Below are 19716 nucleotides of genomic sequence, written 5' to 3' on the forward strand. Positions count from 1 at the left end.
CACCTCCGAAATGTAAAAGCAGAGGTCATACGTGACACTTCTGGTGAATACGTGATGATTTGTGGATGAAGAGGAGAATAAAAAAACAAAACTATGATCCGTACGTTGGGAATAGTACTACGGTAGGGTCAGGGAGTGATTATATATGCAACCATTCACATCCTTTCTTAGAAAAAGGATCCTGTATATGTATCATCAAACAGCACATAGCCTTTCAGTGAGAGATGTGACAAAAGAAAAGTTCCTGTATGGGGGATAGTGATAGTAAAAGGTCGTGATAGGTAAGAGGTGATATCATGGAGAAAGGTTCCAGTATCGTCCAATGAAGGTTGTGATTGGTAAGAGGTGGCATCATGGAGAAGAGTTCCTGGGTCCTCCACTGAAGGCTGCGATTGGTAAGAGGTGATAATATGGAGAAAAGTTCCTGTGTCCTCCTTAGTCACTGGTGCTATACCAGGGGGCTGATGACAGTAATAGGCTATGAAAAGTTTCTGTATGGGGGTAGTGATAGTAAGAAGTCGTGATTGGTAGGGAAGGTGATATCATGGAGAAAGGTTCCTGGGTCCTCCACTGAAGGCTGTGATTGGTTAGAGGTGATAATATGGAGAAAAGTTCCTGTTTCCTCCTTAGTTCCTGTATTATCCTTAGTCACTGGTGCTATATCAGGGGGCTGCTGACAGTAACAGGCTGTGAAAAGTTTCTGTATCCGCCACTGGAGACAGTCATTGGTAAGAAAGTTGATAATATGGAGAAAAGCTCTCGTCTCCCTTTCTACTCACTACTGGCTGGTGACAATAATCGGCTGTGATTGGTGAGAAAATGGAGAAAAGCTTCTGTTATGGGACATCAGCTCCAATTTGATGATGATAATTGTGCGGTGATTGTTTGCCGCGGGCAGTTATCTCTTTCCAACAGCTTAAAAAAAAAATAAAAAAAAAATCTGCCGTCACCTTGTTCCTCAGCCGTTGGCGGCTGCTCCACTTTCCATGGGTTCTATACTTCTTCCTGCTTTACCCTGACTGGTCCCAGCAGGGGCAGGACCTCCTCACTCTAGTAACATTAGGGGGCACCTGACAGACACGGAGGGTCCGGCAGCCATACTCCCTTTAATCCGTCCCCCCCACCTGTTACTTCCCCACCCAATGTTGCCTCCTTTAGGGCCGAGCTCCGGCAGCCCCCCGCGAGGCGCGATTCCTTGTCACGGAGGTGAAGAACCAGATGAAGGAACAGAACACGTTCTCCTTTTATTAATACAGTTGTACAATTATTATTAAACATTGTGAAACGAAAAAAAAAAAAGAAAAAAAAAAAAAAAATAGTTATACTACAACCCCCATCAGGCAGAGCGAATTGGCCTTCATTGCACCCACCCAGGATCAGTAACTCTGCAGAGCGTCGCAGTGCTCCGCTGTAGAGGAATGTAAATCCACCGACAAACCCACAAGAATAATAATACAAGATGGCCGCCCCTTCATGTTGTAAAAGCCGGAGAGTACCTTGCCCCCCAACCCCACCCCCACCCAGATGTAAAAATGTCCGTCCTGCTCTCCCATCTCTTCTACCACCATCACAGAACTCGCAAAGTGTCTACATCGGTGACGTGCAAGTCGTTACCTCTGGCGGCGGCGAGACTACAACTCCCAGCATACACGGGAGCCGTAGTCCAACCGTCGTTAAAGAGCTGGCGGCTTGCAGGACGATGGTCTATAGTGAAAAGTCTACATCTACAGAACTTAAATATGAAGTCCACCCCCCCCCACCCCCACCGGCCCGTCACAGGCCCCGAATCCCTCTACTTCACCCCCACGTAACGAGACTCCATCTACCCCTGCGTAGCCCCCCGACAGCAGTCATCGCCGACTCCAGATTGTAGCTCCCATTAGTGTGGAACCATATTATGGACTTTCCAGAGGGGAGAAAAAAATAAAAAATAAGTGCAGACGTGAGGGGGAAATTAAAAATTGGGAAGCGAGTGGGGGAGGGGGACTGGACAGAGGTATCAGGAGATGATGCAGCGGTGAGCGGAGGGAGTGGTCCCTTTGGGAATATTCGGAATCTTGTCTTATCCGTGCAGACGTTGCCTGCAACGAGAGAGGAGAAGCGGATGAGGAAGACGTACTTTTTTAATGCACCGCATTGGAAGTATTTTTTATGCATATTTTAGTACACGAAAAATGTGATTCTGCACTGAAATTAGTTTATTTTACATGCATTTTATTTCAGGCTGCCTATAAAAACCTATAGGGGAAAACAGCACACAAAAAAATGCCCGATTTGGCAGCGTCTTTAGACACAGCGGGCCAGAGGTTTCAGGAAATCACATCCACTTTGCTTGGAAAAAAAAAATGCAGTGTTAATGCTAGGTGGGAACATGGCTTTACCAGTCCTGGCAGGCTTAAGACCAAGGAGGCCGAAAAGGATAAGAAAAGCTGTGCCGCCCGTGAGCAGAATGCTGGGTGCAGCTCTCGGTGTGACTGGAGTGACAGACGATGTGAAGCATGCAGTTATACGTGGAGGACGGGCTGGTACCCTGCACCCCGGGGACGTCTGACGGTATAAGCTCCTCTCGGCCTGCACCGCGCCACTCTGGACTTTAAAAATTCAGTGAATTGCTTACAGTGAAGTCTCCTGGGCGCTGCCAGGACCGGTGAGCTAAAAGAATGGCATGCATAAAACATGGAGGGCACAATGGACCTAGAAATTAGCTGACAAATCAATGCTATGGGGTGAGTAAGCCCCCATCACCTGCATATGGTGGAGGGGGGCAGCAGTCATTTTAGGGGCCGCTCTCCTCCACCCTTGGGTGCAGCAGATAATGTAAATTATAAAGTCTAAGTCGTAATTTAGCAATTTCCATCAGAAGCCCCCGGCAGACCTGCGACGGCTCAGCGGGAAGATTTCCTGATTACACCAGACCTAGAAGAAGGAAAAAAAAAATCCCAAAACACTGAGCGCCACCTGCTGGCGAGTATGAGGCACTACAATATAAAGCCACCAAGTCTTATCTGATGGGGGATTGCAGCCACGTCCATCGCTGGCACATGGCAGGGGGCACATCAGTAACATTCAGCTTCCGGCACATTTTTTCTCACATTGTGCCGCTGTGGACCAGTCTAATCCACGTGAATGGGGTTTTATCTGAATCTGGATTGACACTGCATCAGAGAAAAAAGCCAAATGGGCTGCTGGGCTTAAACAGGGGCACCAAACTCTTATTCTGCTAATCTGTTGGGTGGGGGGGAGGGGGGTCTCGATTAATAGGTTACCGTAAAAGGAGTTGTAAAAAAATAAATAAAAATAATAATAAAATGGCTACTTCAAAAAGCAGCGCCACCCCGCCCACAGGTCAGATCTGGAATTGCAGCCCGGCTTTGTTAAAGGGAATGAGGCTCAGCCGCAATACCACATACAACCTCTAGACAGTTGTGGAGCGTTTTTTTCTTTTTTTTGGGAAGGAGGCAGCCATGTTTTGCTAATGAACACTGCCCCTTTAAGTGCTCCAGTCCATAACCGCAACCGGTTCTTCTTACAGCAGATGGTCATCAGCAGGTTCTGTGCAATCAGTTGTGTTCTCGCCAAGCGCCATTACGGCAGGCGGCGAGTGTGATGGTGACGTGCGCTCACCTATCACCAGTCGTATCGGCGAGACGGCCTAATTGTGCTGTCTTCAGGTCCCTGGATGGCGAGCTGCTCCTCTGGGCCGCCTCTCCTTCTGTATGCCAGCCCCCTCTGGTTCCTATAGCGGGACGTCCCTCTCTGCCATTCGTCATCGAACTCAGCGGCATCAACTAACGGAGGAGAGAGAAGAAAGGTTATAGCGGAAATCTGGTGACAGATGGCGGCATAAATGGGCAACGCAGCCTGGACACTGCAGCCTCTTCCCTACTGGACCGTTTCCATGATCATCAGCCGCTCTCCTAGGATTGTCTGCAGCGGGAGTTATCCCCGCACAGGCATTACACAGAGGGACTGTGAGCCAGGATGCAGGTGTAATGCACAGGAGAGGCGGCAGACGGTGCACAGCAGTGCACATGTCACAAGCAGTACGCAAACGCCACCTAGCTAGCACCGATCGCGGCCACTTAACCCCTCTATGACGCCGCTGTCAGTAGTGACATTCCCTCTCTGATCAGCACAATGCGAGAGCGTTGTGCCAATGATCTCTATGGTTAAAATTATCTTCACTGGCCAATGGTATAAAATTCTGTGACACACCTGTGGTATCAATATGATTACTGCACCCCTAGATGAATTCATTGAGAGGTGTAGTTTGTAAAATGGGGTCACTTGTGGGGGTTTCTGTTGTTTTGGTATGTCAGGAGCATCCGCAATCTGTTCCAGGCAAAATTGTGCAACAAAATTCAATTCGTGCTCCTTCCCGTCTGAGCCCTGTTATGCGCCCAAACAGTAGTTTTCCCCCACAAATGGAGTATCGGTGCACTAAGGAGAAATTTCACAACAAACTGTATGGTGCATTTTCTCCTGTTACCCTTGTGAAAATGAATTGAAGGGGTTAAAAGGAGATTGTATTGATGGTCTATCAAGATGGGTTATCAATATCAGATGGCTAGAAGGACAATGCTTGAAGTCTGTGCTGACTGTGGAGGGCGCTGTGCTCCGGCGAGAACTGTGACCACCTGGCACAGCTGTGTAGGTTTGGAAGAACTCCGTGCTATTCATGTGAATGGAGGACCGCACCCCATTTAACCACCAGATCGGCGTAGGGGAAGACAAGAGAAAGACCCCCAACCAATCTGATACCGACAGACTATCATATGGAGAGGCCAGGAAAACACCAGAAGAAGTAAATGGACACAGCAGGCAAGTCTGTAATATGCCCCGGCTGTTGTAGAACTACAACTCTCAGCAAAAAAGTGTAATGCAGCTGCAGAATAGAGGGCACAGATGCAGTGTTCGCTCTGCTTTGATACATTTTCCAACCGGCCACCCATAGAAATTGCATCCACAGCCGGTATATAGGAGGCGTGCTTATGTGTATATATAGGAGGCGTGCGTGTATATAGGATCAACAGCTGCATAAACCCCAGCAGGGTGTGAAGAAAACAATGAGAAAAATGCCATTAGGTTGGATAATTCACCAATGCAGTACAGACTGCATTATTAAATACATTTCTCGGACCTGACGAAGCTGGTGTACTTACTGTGACAATGCAGATTAGAATGGACTGTTAAACAAGATTATAGAACCAATCTCAATCTTCGTCCATCTAACCTGATTGAGAGCTCCTCCTCGAATACCTGACAACTGTCTCGAATTATCAGCCGCAATCCGGTAAATCTGAGCTGTCACAAACAAAAAGGGCGCAGTTTATGTAAAATTCGGCCAACAAGTGAGTGTCCTAGGGGGGCCTCGCAGGACGGGGTTGGTTGTCGGGACCTAAGTATTTTTATTCATCTGAGGCGTCAGTCAGGACGGGGCGGGCGGAGACTGAACAGGCGTCAGTTAGGACAGGCGGAGACTGTAGAGGCGTCAGTCAGGCCGGGGGGGGTTTGGTGCGGTGACTGTAGAGGCGTCAGTCAGGCCGGGGGGGCGGAGACTGTAGAGACGTCAGTCAGGCCGGGGGGGGGGGGGGGGGGGGCGTAGACTGAAGAGGCGTAAGTCAGGCCGGGGGGCAGAGACTGTAGAGGCGTAAGTCAGGCCGGGGGGGGGGGGGGGGCGGAGACTGAAGAGGCGCAAGTCAGGCTGGGGTGGGCGGAGACTGTAGAGACGTCAGTCAGGCCGGGGCGGGCGGAGACTGTAGAGACGTCAGTCAGGCCGGGGCGGGCGGAGACTGTAGAGACGTCAGTCAGGCTGGGGTGGGCGGAGACTGTAGAGACGTCAGTCAGGCCGGGGCGGGCGGAGACTGTAGAGACGTCAGTCAGGCCGGGGGGGCGGAGACTGTAGAGACGTCAGTCAGGCCGGGGGGGGGGCGGAGACTGTAGAGACGTCAGTCAGGCCGGGGGGGCGGAGACTGTAGAGACGTCAGTCAGGCCGGGGGGGCGGAGACTGTAGAGGCGTAAGTCAGGCCGGGGGGGGGGCAGAGACTGTAGAGACGTCAGTCAGGCTGGGGTGGGCGGAGACTGTAGAGACGTCAGTCAGGCCGGGGCGGGCGGAGACTGTAGAGACGTCAGTCAGGCCGGGGGGGCGGAGACTGTAGAGACGTCAGTCAGGCCGGGGGGGGGGGGGGGCGGAGACTGTAGAGACGTCAGTCAGGCCGGGGGGGGCGGAGACTGTAGAGACGTCAGTCAGGCCGGTGGGGGCGTAGACTGAAGAGGCGTAAGTCAGGCCGGGGGGCAGAGACTGTAGAGGCACAAGTCAGGCCGGGGGGGGGGGGCGGAGACTGAAGAGGCGTAAGTCAGGCTGGGGTGGGCGGAGACTGTAGAGACGTCAGTCAGGCCGGGGCGGGCGGAGACTGAAGAGGTGTCAGTCAGGCTGGGGTGGGCGGAGACTGTAGAGACGTCAGTCAGGCCGGGGCGGGCGGAGACTGAAGAGGCGTAAGTCAGTCCGGGGCGGGCGAAGACTGAAGAGGCGTAAGTCAGGCCGGGGCGGGCGAAGACTGAAGAGGCGTCAGTCAGGCCGGGGCGGGCGAAGACTGAAGAGGCGTCAGTCAGGCCGGGGCGGGCGGAGACTGAACAGGCGTCAGTCAGGCTGGGGTGGGTGGAGACTGAACAGGCGTCAGTCAGGCCGGGGTGGAGACTGTAGAGGCGTCAGGCTGGGGCGGGCGGAGACTGAACAGGCATCAGTCAGGCCGGGGCGGGCGGGAACTGAAGAGGCATCAGTCAAGCCGGGGCGGAGACTGAAGAGGCATCAGTCAGGCTGGGGTGGGCGGAGACTGAAGAGGCATCAGTCAGGCCGGAGCGGCCAGAGACTGTAGAGGAGTCAGTCAGGCTGAGGTGGGCAGAGATTGAAGAGGTGTCAATCAGGCCGGGGCGGGTGGAGACTGGGGAGGAGTCAGGCCGGAACAGGCAGAGTAAAGACCGAATAATCTTGGATTCATAAAATCTCCTTTTTTTGCTGGACTGATACCAAGCTTCAAAGTGAGTACATCAGTGTCTCCAGGTCTAAGATCTATGTAATAATATATGAGGTTTGGATTGTGATCTCTGGTGCAGATGCACTTTGGGTAGGACTATATAATAGTCTTCTCTGCTCACGCTCGTCCATGTTGATGAATTCTTGTCGTTCCTCTCGGTCTCCGGTGCGGCGGTTGTGTGAGCGCTGCATGATGTGCGATCGCTCTCCAATGTGATGTCCGATGCTCATCTGTTCCATTCCGCTGTCTGAATCCCGCATGGTACGCCGCGTCTCACGGATCTGGAGAAAAAGAAGACGTCTGTGAATATCTGACAAGCATGGTCCGTGTGCCCCCCAGTGACAGACCTCGAAGAGATGGATAAGAGATCGATTGATCGATAGGAGATCGATTGATCGATAGATGCCAGATCAATATGAGATGATGACATCGATCGACAGATACGAGATCAATAGATAAAATCCCGCTCACCCCTCCAGGTGCAGTGCGTGTCTGCGATGTCTCCTGATATACATTGGGGGCTCCACTTACTCCCCCCATATTGGAGTAGGAGATGACTGTGGAAGACGAGAAGGTCTGACAGTTTGAGGGGTTTGTCATTTGCTCCTAAAGGAGGAAAGAAAACTGAAGTGAGAAACTGGAGTAACGGGAGGGGTGAAAGGCTGAAATATCCCATGGCGGACATTACAGCCACGTATATATGTATACTCACCATGCCGCCCATGAGGTCATTCATCATAGAGAACATGTCGATGAATCCACCGCCCTGCACAGAAAAGAGCACAATACAGCGGATCAGTCACTTGGGTTCGCTCAAAACCCCCCCAAAAATCTGCCAGCTATCGGGTCTTCTGGATGCGGGAGACCACCTATGATCAGGGGCCAAATTGGCCAACCCCTTTAACACTTTCCTGCCCCTGCAATGTAACAGTATGTGGTGGTGAGTGTACAGGACTGTTCTTCACCATTACATGTGGGTGGCAGATGTGTTACACAGCCAGCATCCTGCTGTATCTCCCATACCATCCATAGTGTCATCTATAGGGTATAGAAAGGGCAGCGGCGGCACATCGGTGCCCTGAAAACAGGACTGCAGGATGCGGACTACTTCATTATTGCAGCTGAGGACCTGACGCAGATTCCCCCAGGACTGTCATGGACGGGAGACTAAAAAGCCGGATGCACGGCACAATACAAGAGCATCACTGTATGAGAAGCCATCAATCAGGTCCCCGAAGGGAGAAAAACAAAAAGATCAATGAAGTTTATATAAAAAAAAAAAAAGCTTTAATTTGAAATGGGCGGGGAGAAGGCAGAAGGCATCGGATGCGTACGCAACTGCCGGAAAATGCTGTTATGACATTATCTTTTCTGCAAGGTGAACACTGCAAACATGCTGCTCTCATCGCCTCTTCGCCACAGAGTAAAAAGTCATCAAACCGTCACGTGCCCCTATGTAGCGTCAATGAGAACGACAAGTTGTCCCAAACAAACAATTCTCCATACAGATCCAATGAAGGAAAGATATTAAAACAATTGCAGACTTTTTCTCCCCTAAATGCATGTATTTGGGGTTAAAAAAAAGAAACTTTTGTAATTGTGTTTCATTCCAAATTCTCAACATCTGATGGCTTCATGTGTTGTGGTTATATTTCAGAGATCTTTCCTTTACTCCCTATATCTGATCACACATGACTCGTGTCACCTCAAAAGCCATCTTCAGAACACACTCTTTTCTCACCAGTGAAATGGTCCTAATGTGGCGAAGGAGAAAACGCTCATTGTCGCTGATTTTTATTCTCATCTGAACTACTGCAACTCTACTCATCTTTCTTCCTTTTACTCAACTCCCCCTTGTCCAATCCTGAATTCAGCAGCCTCAGTTTTATTTCTAGCCAGCAGCTACGCTGATGCCTCCACGCTGTGCCAGTCACTACACTGGTTACCCAACCGCTACAGAATCCAATATAACCTTTTACTCACCCACAAAGATCGACAGTCCTGCACCACCCTACATCTCCTCATCTTTGCCTAATATCCTACCTGTCCCCTCCACAGTTCTGAATCGCCCTCTCTCTCTGTCCACCACTCTACCCGTTCTCACAAATGTGCTGCACCGACCTACGTCTTCCTCATCTTTACCACCCTACCTGTCCTCTCTACAGTTCTGCACGGCACTACTTATCTGTCTGCTACCCTACAACTCATCCTCATCCATCTACCACCTTAAATGTCCTCTCCACAATGCTGAACTGCCCTACATCTCTTCTTCATCTATCTACCACCTTAACCGTCCTCTCCATAATGCTGAACTGCCCTACATCTCTTCTTCATCTATCTACCACCTTAACCGTCCTCTCCATAATGCTGAAGTGCCCTACATCTCGTCATCATCCATCTACCACCTTAACCGTCCTCTCCATAATGCTGAACTGCCCTACATCTCTTCTTCATCTATCTACCACCTTAACCGTCCTCTCCATAATGCTGAAGTGCCCTACATCTCGTCATCATCCATCTACCACCTTAACCGTCCTCTCCATAATGCTGAACTGCCCTACATCTCTTCATCTATCTACCACCTTAACCGTCCTCTCCATAATGCTGAACTGCCCTACATCTCTTCTTCATCTATCTACCACCTTAACCGTCCTCTCCATAATGCTGAACTGCCCTACATCTCTTCTTCATCTATCTACCACCTTAACCGTCCTCTCCATAATGCTGAAGTGCCCTACATCTCGTCATCATCCATCTACCACCTTAACCGTCCTCTCCATAATGCTGAACTGCCCTACATCTCTTCTTCATCTATCTACCACCTTAACCGTCCTCTCCATAATGCTGAACTGCCCTACATCTCTTCTTCATCTATCTACCACCTTAACCGTCCTCTCCATAATGCTGAACTGCCCTACATCTCTTCTTCATCTATCTACCACCTTAACCATCCTCTCCATAATGCTGAAGTGCCCTACATCTCGTCATCATCCATCTACCACCTTAACCGTCCTCTCCATAATGCTGAACTGCCCTACATCTCTTCTTCATCTATCTACCACCTTAACCGTCCTCTCCATAATGCTGAACTGCCCTACATCTCTTCTTCATCTATCTACCACCTTAACCGTCCTCTCCATAATGCTGAACTGCCCTACATCTCTTCTTCATCTATCTACCACCTTAACCGTCCTCTCCATAATGCTGAAGTGCCCTACATCTCGTCATCATCCATCTACCACCTTAACCGTCCTCTCCATAATCCTGAACTGCCCTACATCTCTTCTTCATCTATCTACCACCTTAACCGTCCTCTCCATAATGCTGAACTGCCCCACATCTCTTCTTCATCTATCACCCTACCCGTCCTCTCCATAATGCTGAACTGCCTTACATCTCGTCATCATCTATCTACCATCTTAACCGTCCTCTCCATAATGCTGAACTGCCCTATTTCTCTTCTTCGTCTATCTCTCTATCACCCCAACCATCCTCTCCACAGTGCTGAACTGTCCTACATCTCATTTGTCTACCCCCCTACCCGTCCTCTCCACAGTGCTGCACTACCCTACATATTACCCTCATCTGTCTACTACCCTACCCGTCCTCTCCACAGTGCTGCACCTCCCTATGTCTCCTCCTCATCTGTATACTACCCTACCCGTCCTCTCCACAGTGCTGCACCACCCTATGTCTCCTCCTCATCTGTATACTACCCTACCCGTCCCTTTCACAGTGCTGCACCACCATATGTCTCCTCCTCATCTGTATACTACCCTACCCGTCCCTTTCACAGTGCTGCACCACCCTATGTCTCCTCCTCATCTGTATACTACCCTACCCGTCCCTTTCACAGTGCTGCACCACGCCATGTCTCCTCCTCATCTGTATACTACCCTACCCGTCCCTTTCACAGTGCTGCACCACCCTATGTCTCCTCATCTGTATACTACCCTACTCGTCCTCTCCACAGTGCTGCACCACCCTATGTCTCCTCCTCATCTGTCTACTACCCTACTCGTCCTCTTCACAGTGCTGCACCTCCCCATGTCTCCTCCTCATCTGTCTACTACCCTACTCGTCCTCTTCACAGTGCTGCACCTCCCTATGTCTCCTCCTCATCTGTATACTACCCTACCCGTCCCTTTCACAGTGCTGCACCACCCTATGTCTCCTCCTCATCTTTGTCTACCACTTTACCAGTGCTCTCAGTTCTGCTAATGATCCAAGACTAACATCTATAATCAGAACCTCCTGCTCTCATCTTCAGGACTGCTCTTATGCTGCACCAGTTCTCTGGATTGCACCACCCCAGACAATTTGGTTAATTCCCAGTATCCACAGTTTTGTGAGTGTTCTGAATGTTCTCAGTTCTCCCTTTCTACATTTTCCGCAGAATCTGATCCCTTCTATCATCTGTTCCCACACTTCCATGCACTCAGTATCTGGATAGTTACATATACAGATGATGACTGCGTCATGCAGCTCGGCTTACCCTTATTATACAGATGTCAGGACCGTGCACAGCAAGCACTTTCTACCTTTTGTGTCCCCCCAAAATCTATACAGATTTAATCTTGTGAGCACATGTCCCCTCTGAATTGTACAGTGCTGCAGATCATGTTGGCGCTATAGAACCAAAATTATATTACAATATGAGTATTTTGTACCAAATGGCTTCTACATTCTGTTTCCGTTCACATTCAACAATGATGTAGTCTGTGGGGATAAATAGTCTGAGAGGAGCTCAGAAATAGACAGATAAAAGAGGTACAACTTCTTAGGACGAGCTCACTGATGGATTCTAAGATTCCTCATTCTACAGCGAGAAATAGAGAGCGCGATACAGAAGCTACGGCAGGCAATTTGTGCAAAAGTTATGATGAACCCAATAGCAAAAAGGATTTTTAGCTCCAAACATATAGATAAAAAAGGGCAGTGGCCCCCACCCTATCCGAGGAGGACAGTGGCCCCCACCCTATCCGAGGAGGACAGTGGCCCCCACCCTATCCGAGGAGGACAGTGGCCCCCACCCTATCCGAGGAGGACAGTGGCCCCCACCCTATCCGTGGAGGACAGTGGCCCCCACCCTATCCGTGGAGGACAGTGGCCCCCACCCTATCCGTGGAGGACAGTGGCCCCCACCCTATCCGTGGAGGACAGTGGCCCCCACCCTATCCGTGGAGGACAGTGGCCCCCACCCTATCCGTGGAGGACAGTGGCCCCCACCCTATCCGAGGAGGACAGTGGCACCCACCCTATCCGAGGAGGACAGTGGCACCCACCCTATCCGAGGAGGACAGTGGCACCCACCCTATCCGAGGAGGACAGTGGCACCCACCCTATCCGAGGAGGACAGTGGCACCCACCCTATCCGAGGAGGACAGTGGCACCCACCCTATCCGAGGAGGACAGTGGCACCCACCCTATCCGAGGAGGACAGTGGCACCCACCCTATCCGAGGAGGACAGTGGCACCCACCCTATCCGAGGAGGACAGTGGCACCCACCCTATCCGAGGAGGACAGTGGCACCCACCCTATCCGAGGAAGACAGTGGCACCCACCCTATCAGAGGATTGGAGCGGGGCCTTGACCTCCCCACTAAATGTGTCACTGACAATTAATAACAAGCTAGTCCAAATGTGTATAGCCCATCAATGCTACCCGACACCTAGCAGGTTATATAAAATGGATAGATCCACCACTGCAGACGGCCATAGGTGTGGAGAAGAGGCGGCAGATTTTACAGACCCAATGTGGTCACTGTGCCCCTCTGCCCTACGGTATGTTTATTAGGAATCCTCACTGCCCTCGCACTCTCAGGAAAACCATGTCTTTGGCTCGCAAGGCTATGGTCATGAGATGGTTGGAGACCCCTGCGGATTTCACACTGGGTCAGCATGGTAAATACTGCCCCTTCCTATGAGAGGGTGGTACCATATTTTGCAGATTGTAAGATGCACCCCAAATTTTGGGACGGAAAATAGGAAAAATATGTTTTAATAAAATGGTGGTGCGTCTTCTAGTCCGCTTGTACGGTAGCTTATCTGGGTGGTGGCAGATCAGGTTCCAAGGTAGCAGGGTCACTGCTGCAGGAAGCTGGCGGTGATGCTGCGGGTCCCAGCCAGCTAAGAGGGGGTGTTCGGCGGTGCAGGGGCTCTGACGACATTTTATGAAGCCCACAGCCCCCACACTTTCCATGGTTTTCAATGCGGTGGACTTTGGGAAAATGGCCGCTGGAAGAGCACATGTGCAGATAGAGATCTTGGGAGCGGAAATCTCAATCTACACATGTGTCGCATCTGGCGACCATTTTCCCGAAGACCCATGCATTGAAAACCATGGAAAGTGCGGGGGCTCTGGGCTTTCACAGAATGACGTAGAAGCCCCCACACCATCAAACACCAATTCCTATCAGCCAGGGGCCCGCAGCATCGCCCCACTCCTGCTGCCACCACCAGCGACTCTGGACCCAGCTCCACCGCAGCCGGTAAACTACATATGGCCAAGACCAACCCTATTCATCCCCCAAATTTTAGGGGGAAAAAGGGCGTCTTATAAGCCGAAGAATATGGTGTAAAAAAAAATGGACATTGTTCTTTCAGTCGTATCAGTCCCCAGACGATGAGGAGAATTCGCTCATGATAAGGTACGTGATATTTGGTGCCTGACGTGGACATCTTATGGTTTTGGATAAGATATTAGACCCATGGTATGTTGTTAAGAGCAAGGTTAACTTTGCCAGACAGTATTAATGAGCAATGAGAAATGCTGATTGTTCTATGACGGGCACAGTCCGGCCGCAAATTCACCCCTTCCTACTCTCTGTCAGTGCCCCCTCCATACTCCCCTCCAGTCAGCGCTCACACAGGGTTACTGGCGGTGCTAATGGACAGCGTTATGCCGCGGTGTAACGCACTCCTTTAACGCTGCTATTAACCCTGTGTGACCAACTTTTTACTATTGATGCTGTCTATGCAGCATCAATAGTAAAAACATCTAATGTTAAAAATAAAAAATCATTATATTCTCATTTCCGGCGCCTTTCCCGCTCCTCGCGACGCTCCGGCCCATGCATTGCGGTCTCACGAGATGATGACGTAGCGAGACCGCAATGCATTCTTGGGACCGGAGAATCGCGAGGAGCATCGCTAAATGCCTCGCCTGGATCCTGGGGCCGCCGGAAGGTGAGTATATAACTATTTTTTATTTTAATTCTTTTTTTTTTTTTTTTTAAACAGGGATATGGTGCCCACATTGCTATATACTGCGTGGGCCGTGTTACATACCGCGTGGGCCGTGTTACATACCGCGTGGGCCGTGTTACATACCGCGTGGGCCCGGCCAGCCGCAAACAATCAGCAACAGGCGTAGTCCAGCCGCGAATTGGCACGGAATTTGAACCCCACTTCGCTAATTGGTCGCGCCTGGCCGGCCGAATCCTGGGTATAAATTGCATTATTCTGAAAACTTCATAAACTACATACCGTACATATTCTAGAATACCCGATGTGTTAGAATCGGGCCACCATCTAGTCTTCAATAAAATCAGTTTAAAAAAAAAAAATAATATAATTGGCCATTTTTGACCTGGGGACTGTCAATATTTTTTGGGGGGATCTCTGCTTACAGTCAGTGAAGAGGAAGTTTTTTTCCCCCATACCCTGATCCTCACTCCTACTTAATATTTCTCACAGCTGAAGGTTTGCTGCAACGGTTTCCAGTCTTTAATAGGCCAGTAAAAATAAAGAGTACTTTTACATAGATGGACTAGTCTGAGAGGGCAAAAACTAATTCCTATTCCCTTGGTGTGGAGAGAAGGGAAGCGACATCCCCTTTAAGATCCATAAACGGACATCAAGAGACTGGTCTGCATTGAGGCAAGAGGAGGTGGACTAACAACACTCACCATTCCCATCATGCCATATGGGTTCAGTGCTCCGGCCTGGCGAGTAGAACGGGCGGCACGAGACATGAAAAGAAAAGAGAAGACATGAGCCTCATATCGTGTAATACACAACGGCGGCGCAGAGCCGGCACGGGGCAGGGCAGAGCCGGGCAGGGCAGAGACGGCACGGGGCAGGGCAGAGACGGCACGGGGCAGGGCAGAGACGGCACGGGGCAGGGCAGAGACGGCACGGGGCAGGGCAGAGACGGCACGGGGCAGGGCAGAGACGGCACGGGGCAGGGCAGAGACGGCACGGGGCAGGGCAGAGACGGCACGGGGCAGGGCAGAGACGGCACGGGGCAGGGCAGAGACGGCACGGGGCAGGGCAGAGACGGCACGGGGCAGGGCAGAGACGGCACGGGGCATCACCTGCATGTCTCGATGCCCGCTGGAGCGAGGGAGCGCTGGGACACTCCCATCCGTCAGACTCAGAAATGGCGACATTCCAAAATTCCCGGAAAACATGCGTCTCATGTGCTGACGGTGCAATGCGAACGGATCCCTGCGGAGGAAGAAGCGATAAGGAGAGCGATTGTAGCAAGACCATCCAGAAAATGCAACAAAAAAAAGAAAAGGGGGAAGCACTCACATCAAGAACATGGCGGGATCCTGGGGGTCGGTGTCTCTCATGAAGCGAAACATGGCAGCTGACAGCTCTTCCACCTGCGGAATATTCCTGGGAAAATCTAAAGATGCAACTGATGAAATAGAAAATTGAAAACTAAGCAACATACTCCTTTCTGCTATTCCTATACATATATTACTGTGCATAGGTTATAGGCAGATGTGAAAAAAATCCTGCAACGTAAAAAGTTTCCAAAAATGGAAGTGTTAAAGGGAACCTGTCAGGAGATTCAGACTGTCCAAATCACAGGCTGCCAGATCAGGGCCTGGCTGAACGACTGCTGCCAAGTATATTACTCTTAGAAACTTTCTGGCGTTGCAGAAAAAAATATACTTTGAAGATCTGGCTGGGGAACATAGCGCCGGACTAGACTCATCTTTGCTCTGCCATTGGCCGGCTCTTCCCAGCGCTGCTCTGTTTATATAAAGAGACCTGTTAATCACATGCCGCATCGCAGGGACAGAGCTGGACGAGTCTTGTCTCCAGCTATGGTCCTTGGCCATATCTTCAAAGCATATTTTCTCTGAAACGCCAAAGTGCGATCATGGAACCGTGCAATTTATGCAGTTCGGCAGCATGAATCAGGTGACAAGTTCCCTTTAATATATTTTATTTTAATAATAGAGAAATGTAAATCCATCAATATTTGGTGAGCGCCTTAGAGACCTTGCCGATGCAGTATAACTACCTTAGGTCTTGTTGCTGTGCTCAGCCTCGCCATGGTGCCTGACCAGTGACATGGAACGCTCTTCCACAACCACAAATTTGCAGTAGAGTATGGCTATTCCACACCCAGTCACTTTTAAAAGGTTTGTCCAGTCTTAAGGTACCGTCACATTAAGCGACGCTGCAGCGATATAGACAACGATGCCGATCGCTGCAGCGTCGCTGTGTGGTCGCTGGAGAGCTGTCACACAGACAACTCTCCAGCGACCAACGATGCCAAGGTCCCCGGGTAACCAGGGTAAACATCAGGTTACTAAGCGCAGGGCCGCGCTTAGTAACCCGATGTTTACCCTGGTTACCATTGTAAATGTAAAAAAAAAAACACTACATACTTACATTCCGGTGTCTGTCGCGTCCCCCGGCGTCAGCTTCCCTGCACTGTGTAAGCACCGGCCGTAAAGCAGAGCGGTGATGTCACCGCTGTGCTCTGCTTTACGGCCGGCGCTGACATAGTGCAGGGAAGCTGACGCCGGGGGACGCGACAGACACCGGAATGTAAGTATGTAGTGTTTTTTTTTTTACATTTACAATGGTAACCAGGGTAAATATGGGATTACTAAGCGCGGCCCTGCGCTTAGTAACCCGATATTTACCCTGGTTACCAGTGAAGACATCGCTGGATCGGCGTCACACACGCCGATTCAGCGATGTCTGCGGGAGATCCAGCGACGAAGTTCTGGCCTTCTAGCTCCGACCAACGATGTCACAGCAGGATCCTGATCGCTGCTGCGTGTCAAACACAACGATATCGCTAGCCAGGACGCTGCAACATCACAGATCGCTAGCGATATCGTTCTAAAGTTGCTCAGTGTGAAGGTACCTTTAGAAGAAAAGCCAAATCTTATCAGACTTCTCTTCTATTTAGAGAGACGCACAGTCTAGTCGGCACGTGGACACACCCTCACCGTGGCCACAGGGAAATTGTGACAAGGTGTGCAGTGTCCAGACAACCCCTATAAGGCTACTTTCACACTAGCGTCGGGCTCGGCCCGTCGCAGTGCGTCGGGCCGAGGTTATCGACGCTAGCAGTGAATGCGCCGCACAACGGGGGCAGCGGATGCATTTTTCCAGCGCATCCGCTGCCCCATTGTGAGGTGCGGGGAGGTGGGGGAGGAGTTCCGGCCGCGCATGCGCGGTTGGAAATGGCGGACTGTCGGAAGCAAAAAACGTTACATGTAACGTTTCTTGCTCCCGGCGGTCCGCCACAACACGGCGCAACCGTCGCACGACGGTTGCGACGTGTGTCAATGTGTCGCTAATGTTAGTCTATGGGGCAAAAACGCATCCTGCAGACAACTTTGCAGGATGCGTTTTTTCCCCTAAACGACGCATTGCAACGTATTGAAAAAAACACTAGTGTGAAAGTAGCCTAAGCCGCCTTCATGAATGTTTCTGGTTATGACTGTTTCAACCTTCATACAAAAATGACGATAATCACCTGTTTGGTGTAATTACTCATACACCCGACTATAATCCTATAAAATCCCTGACTGTGCAGGAGCGACCTAGAAGAAGCGATGAAGGTAAAGGGCGGTCGACGAATGTTGATGGAATTCATTTGTCTTTTCATCATTCACTTTGCATTTTTTTAATTCATAAAAATAAACATAACATTTCTAGATTTGCGAGCTCCTAACACTGTCAGCTATTTCCTCCTCTATTCATATACACACACACATATATATATATATTTTTTTTTTTTTTTTTTTTCAGGTCCTTCTCAAAAAATTAGCATATAGTGTTAAATTTCATTATTTACCATAATGTAATGATTACAATTAAACTTTCATATATTATAGATTCATTATCCACCAACTGAAATTTGTCAGGTCTTTTATTGTTTTAATACTGATGATTTTGGCATACAACTCCTGATAACCCAAAAAACCTGTCTCAATAAATTAGCATATCAAGAAAAGGTTCTCTAAACGACCTATTACCCTAATCTTCTGAATCAACTAATTAACTCTAAACACATGCAAAAGATACCCGAGGCTTTTATAAACTCCCTGCCTGGTTCATTACTCAAAACCCCCATCATGGGTAAGACTAGCGACCTGACAGATGTCAAGAAGGACATCATTGACACCCTCAAGCAAGAGGGTAAGACCCAGAAAGAAATTTCTCAACAAATAGGCTGTTCCCAGAGTGCTGTATCAAGGCACCTCAATGGTAAGTCTGTTGGAAGGAAACAATGTGGCAGAAAACGCTGTACAACGAGAAGAGGAGACCGGACCCTGAGGAAGATTGTGGAGAAGGACCGATTCCAGACCTTGGGGAACCTGAGGAAGCAGTGGACTGAGTCTGGTGTGGAAACATCCAGAGCCACCGTGCACAGGCGTGTGCAGGAAATGGGCTACAGGTGCCGCATTCCCCAGGTAAAGCCACTTTTGAACCATAAACAGCGGCAGAGGCGCCTGACCTGGGCTACAGAGAAGCAGCACTGGACTGTTGCTAAGTGGTCCCAAGTACTTTTTTCTGATGAAAGCAAATTTTGCATGTCATTCGGAAATCAAGGTGCCAGAGTCTGGAGGAAGACTGGGGAGAAGGAAATGCCAAAATGCCTGAAGTCCAGTGTCAAGTACCCACAGTCAGTGATGGTGTGGGGTGCCATGTCAGCTGCTGGTGTTGGTCCACTGTGTTTCATCAAGGGCAGGGTCAATGCAGCTAGCTATCAGGAGATTTTGGAGCACTTCATGCTTCCATCGGCTGAAATGCTTTATGGAGATGAAGATTTCATTTTTCAGCACGACCTGGCACCTGCTCACAGTGCCAAAACCACTGGTAAATGGTTTACTGACCATGGTATTACTGTGCTCAATTGGCCTGCCAACTCTCCTGACCTGAACCCCATAGAGAATCTGTGGGATATTGTGAAGAGAAAGTTGAGAGACGCAAGACCCAACACTCTGGATGAGCTTAAGGCCGCTATTGAAGCATCCTGGGCCTCCATAACATCTCAGCAGTGTCACAGGCTGATTGCCTCCATGCCACGCCGCATTGAAGCAGTCATTTCTGCCAAAGGATTCCCGACCAAGTATTGAGTGCATAACTGAACATTATTATTTGTTGGTTTTTTTGTTTGTTATTAAAAAACACTTTTATTTGATTGGATGGGTGAAATATGCTAATTTATTGAGACAGGTTTTTGGGGTTATCAGGAGTTGTATGCCAAAATCATCAGTATTAAAACAATAAAAGACCTGACAAATTTCAGTTGGTGGATAATGAATCTATAATATATGAAAGTTTAATTGTAATCATTACATTATGGTAAATAATGAAATTTAACACTATATGCTAATTTTTTGAGAAGGACCTGTATATATATCACTTTGTTTTTTCCTATTGGAGTGCTACCTTCATTTTTTGAACCACAACT

General features: G+C 49.7%; 1 protein-coding gene across 1 annotated transcript in view; it reads right to left on the bottom strand.

Annotated features, from left to right (window-relative positions):
- Nucleotides 1-1225: 1225 nt before the first annotated feature.
- Nucleotides 1226-19716, bottom strand: part of MLF2 (myeloid leukemia factor 2) — a 29599-nt gene continuing 11108 nt past the window's right edge. Inside the window, exons 2-9 of the mRNA XM_069754147.1 lie at nucleotides 15573-15681; nucleotides 15353-15485; nucleotides 14945-14980; nucleotides 7747-7800; nucleotides 7506-7640; nucleotides 7156-7315; nucleotides 3625-3788; nucleotides 1226-2081 (exon numbers count right to left, since the gene is read on the bottom strand). Coding sequence (XP_069610248.1) covers nucleotides 3628-3788; nucleotides 7156-7315; nucleotides 7506-7640; nucleotides 7747-7800; nucleotides 14945-14980; nucleotides 15353-15485; nucleotides 15573-15625 — 732 coding nt within the window. The 5' untranslated portion in view covers nucleotides 15626-15681 and the 3' untranslated portion in view covers nucleotides 1226-2081; nucleotides 3625-3627. The remainder of the gene's footprint in view (nucleotides 2082-3624; nucleotides 3789-7155; nucleotides 7316-7505; nucleotides 7641-7746; nucleotides 7801-14944; nucleotides 14981-15352; nucleotides 15486-15572; nucleotides 15682-19716) is intronic.

Source organism: Ranitomeya imitator, chromosome 2 (assembly GCF_032444005.1).
Source record: "Ranitomeya imitator isolate aRanImi1 chromosome 2, aRanImi1.pri, whole genome shotgun sequence".
Lineage (NCBI taxonomy): Eukaryota > Metazoa > Chordata > Amphibia > Anura > Dendrobatidae > Ranitomeya > Ranitomeya imitator.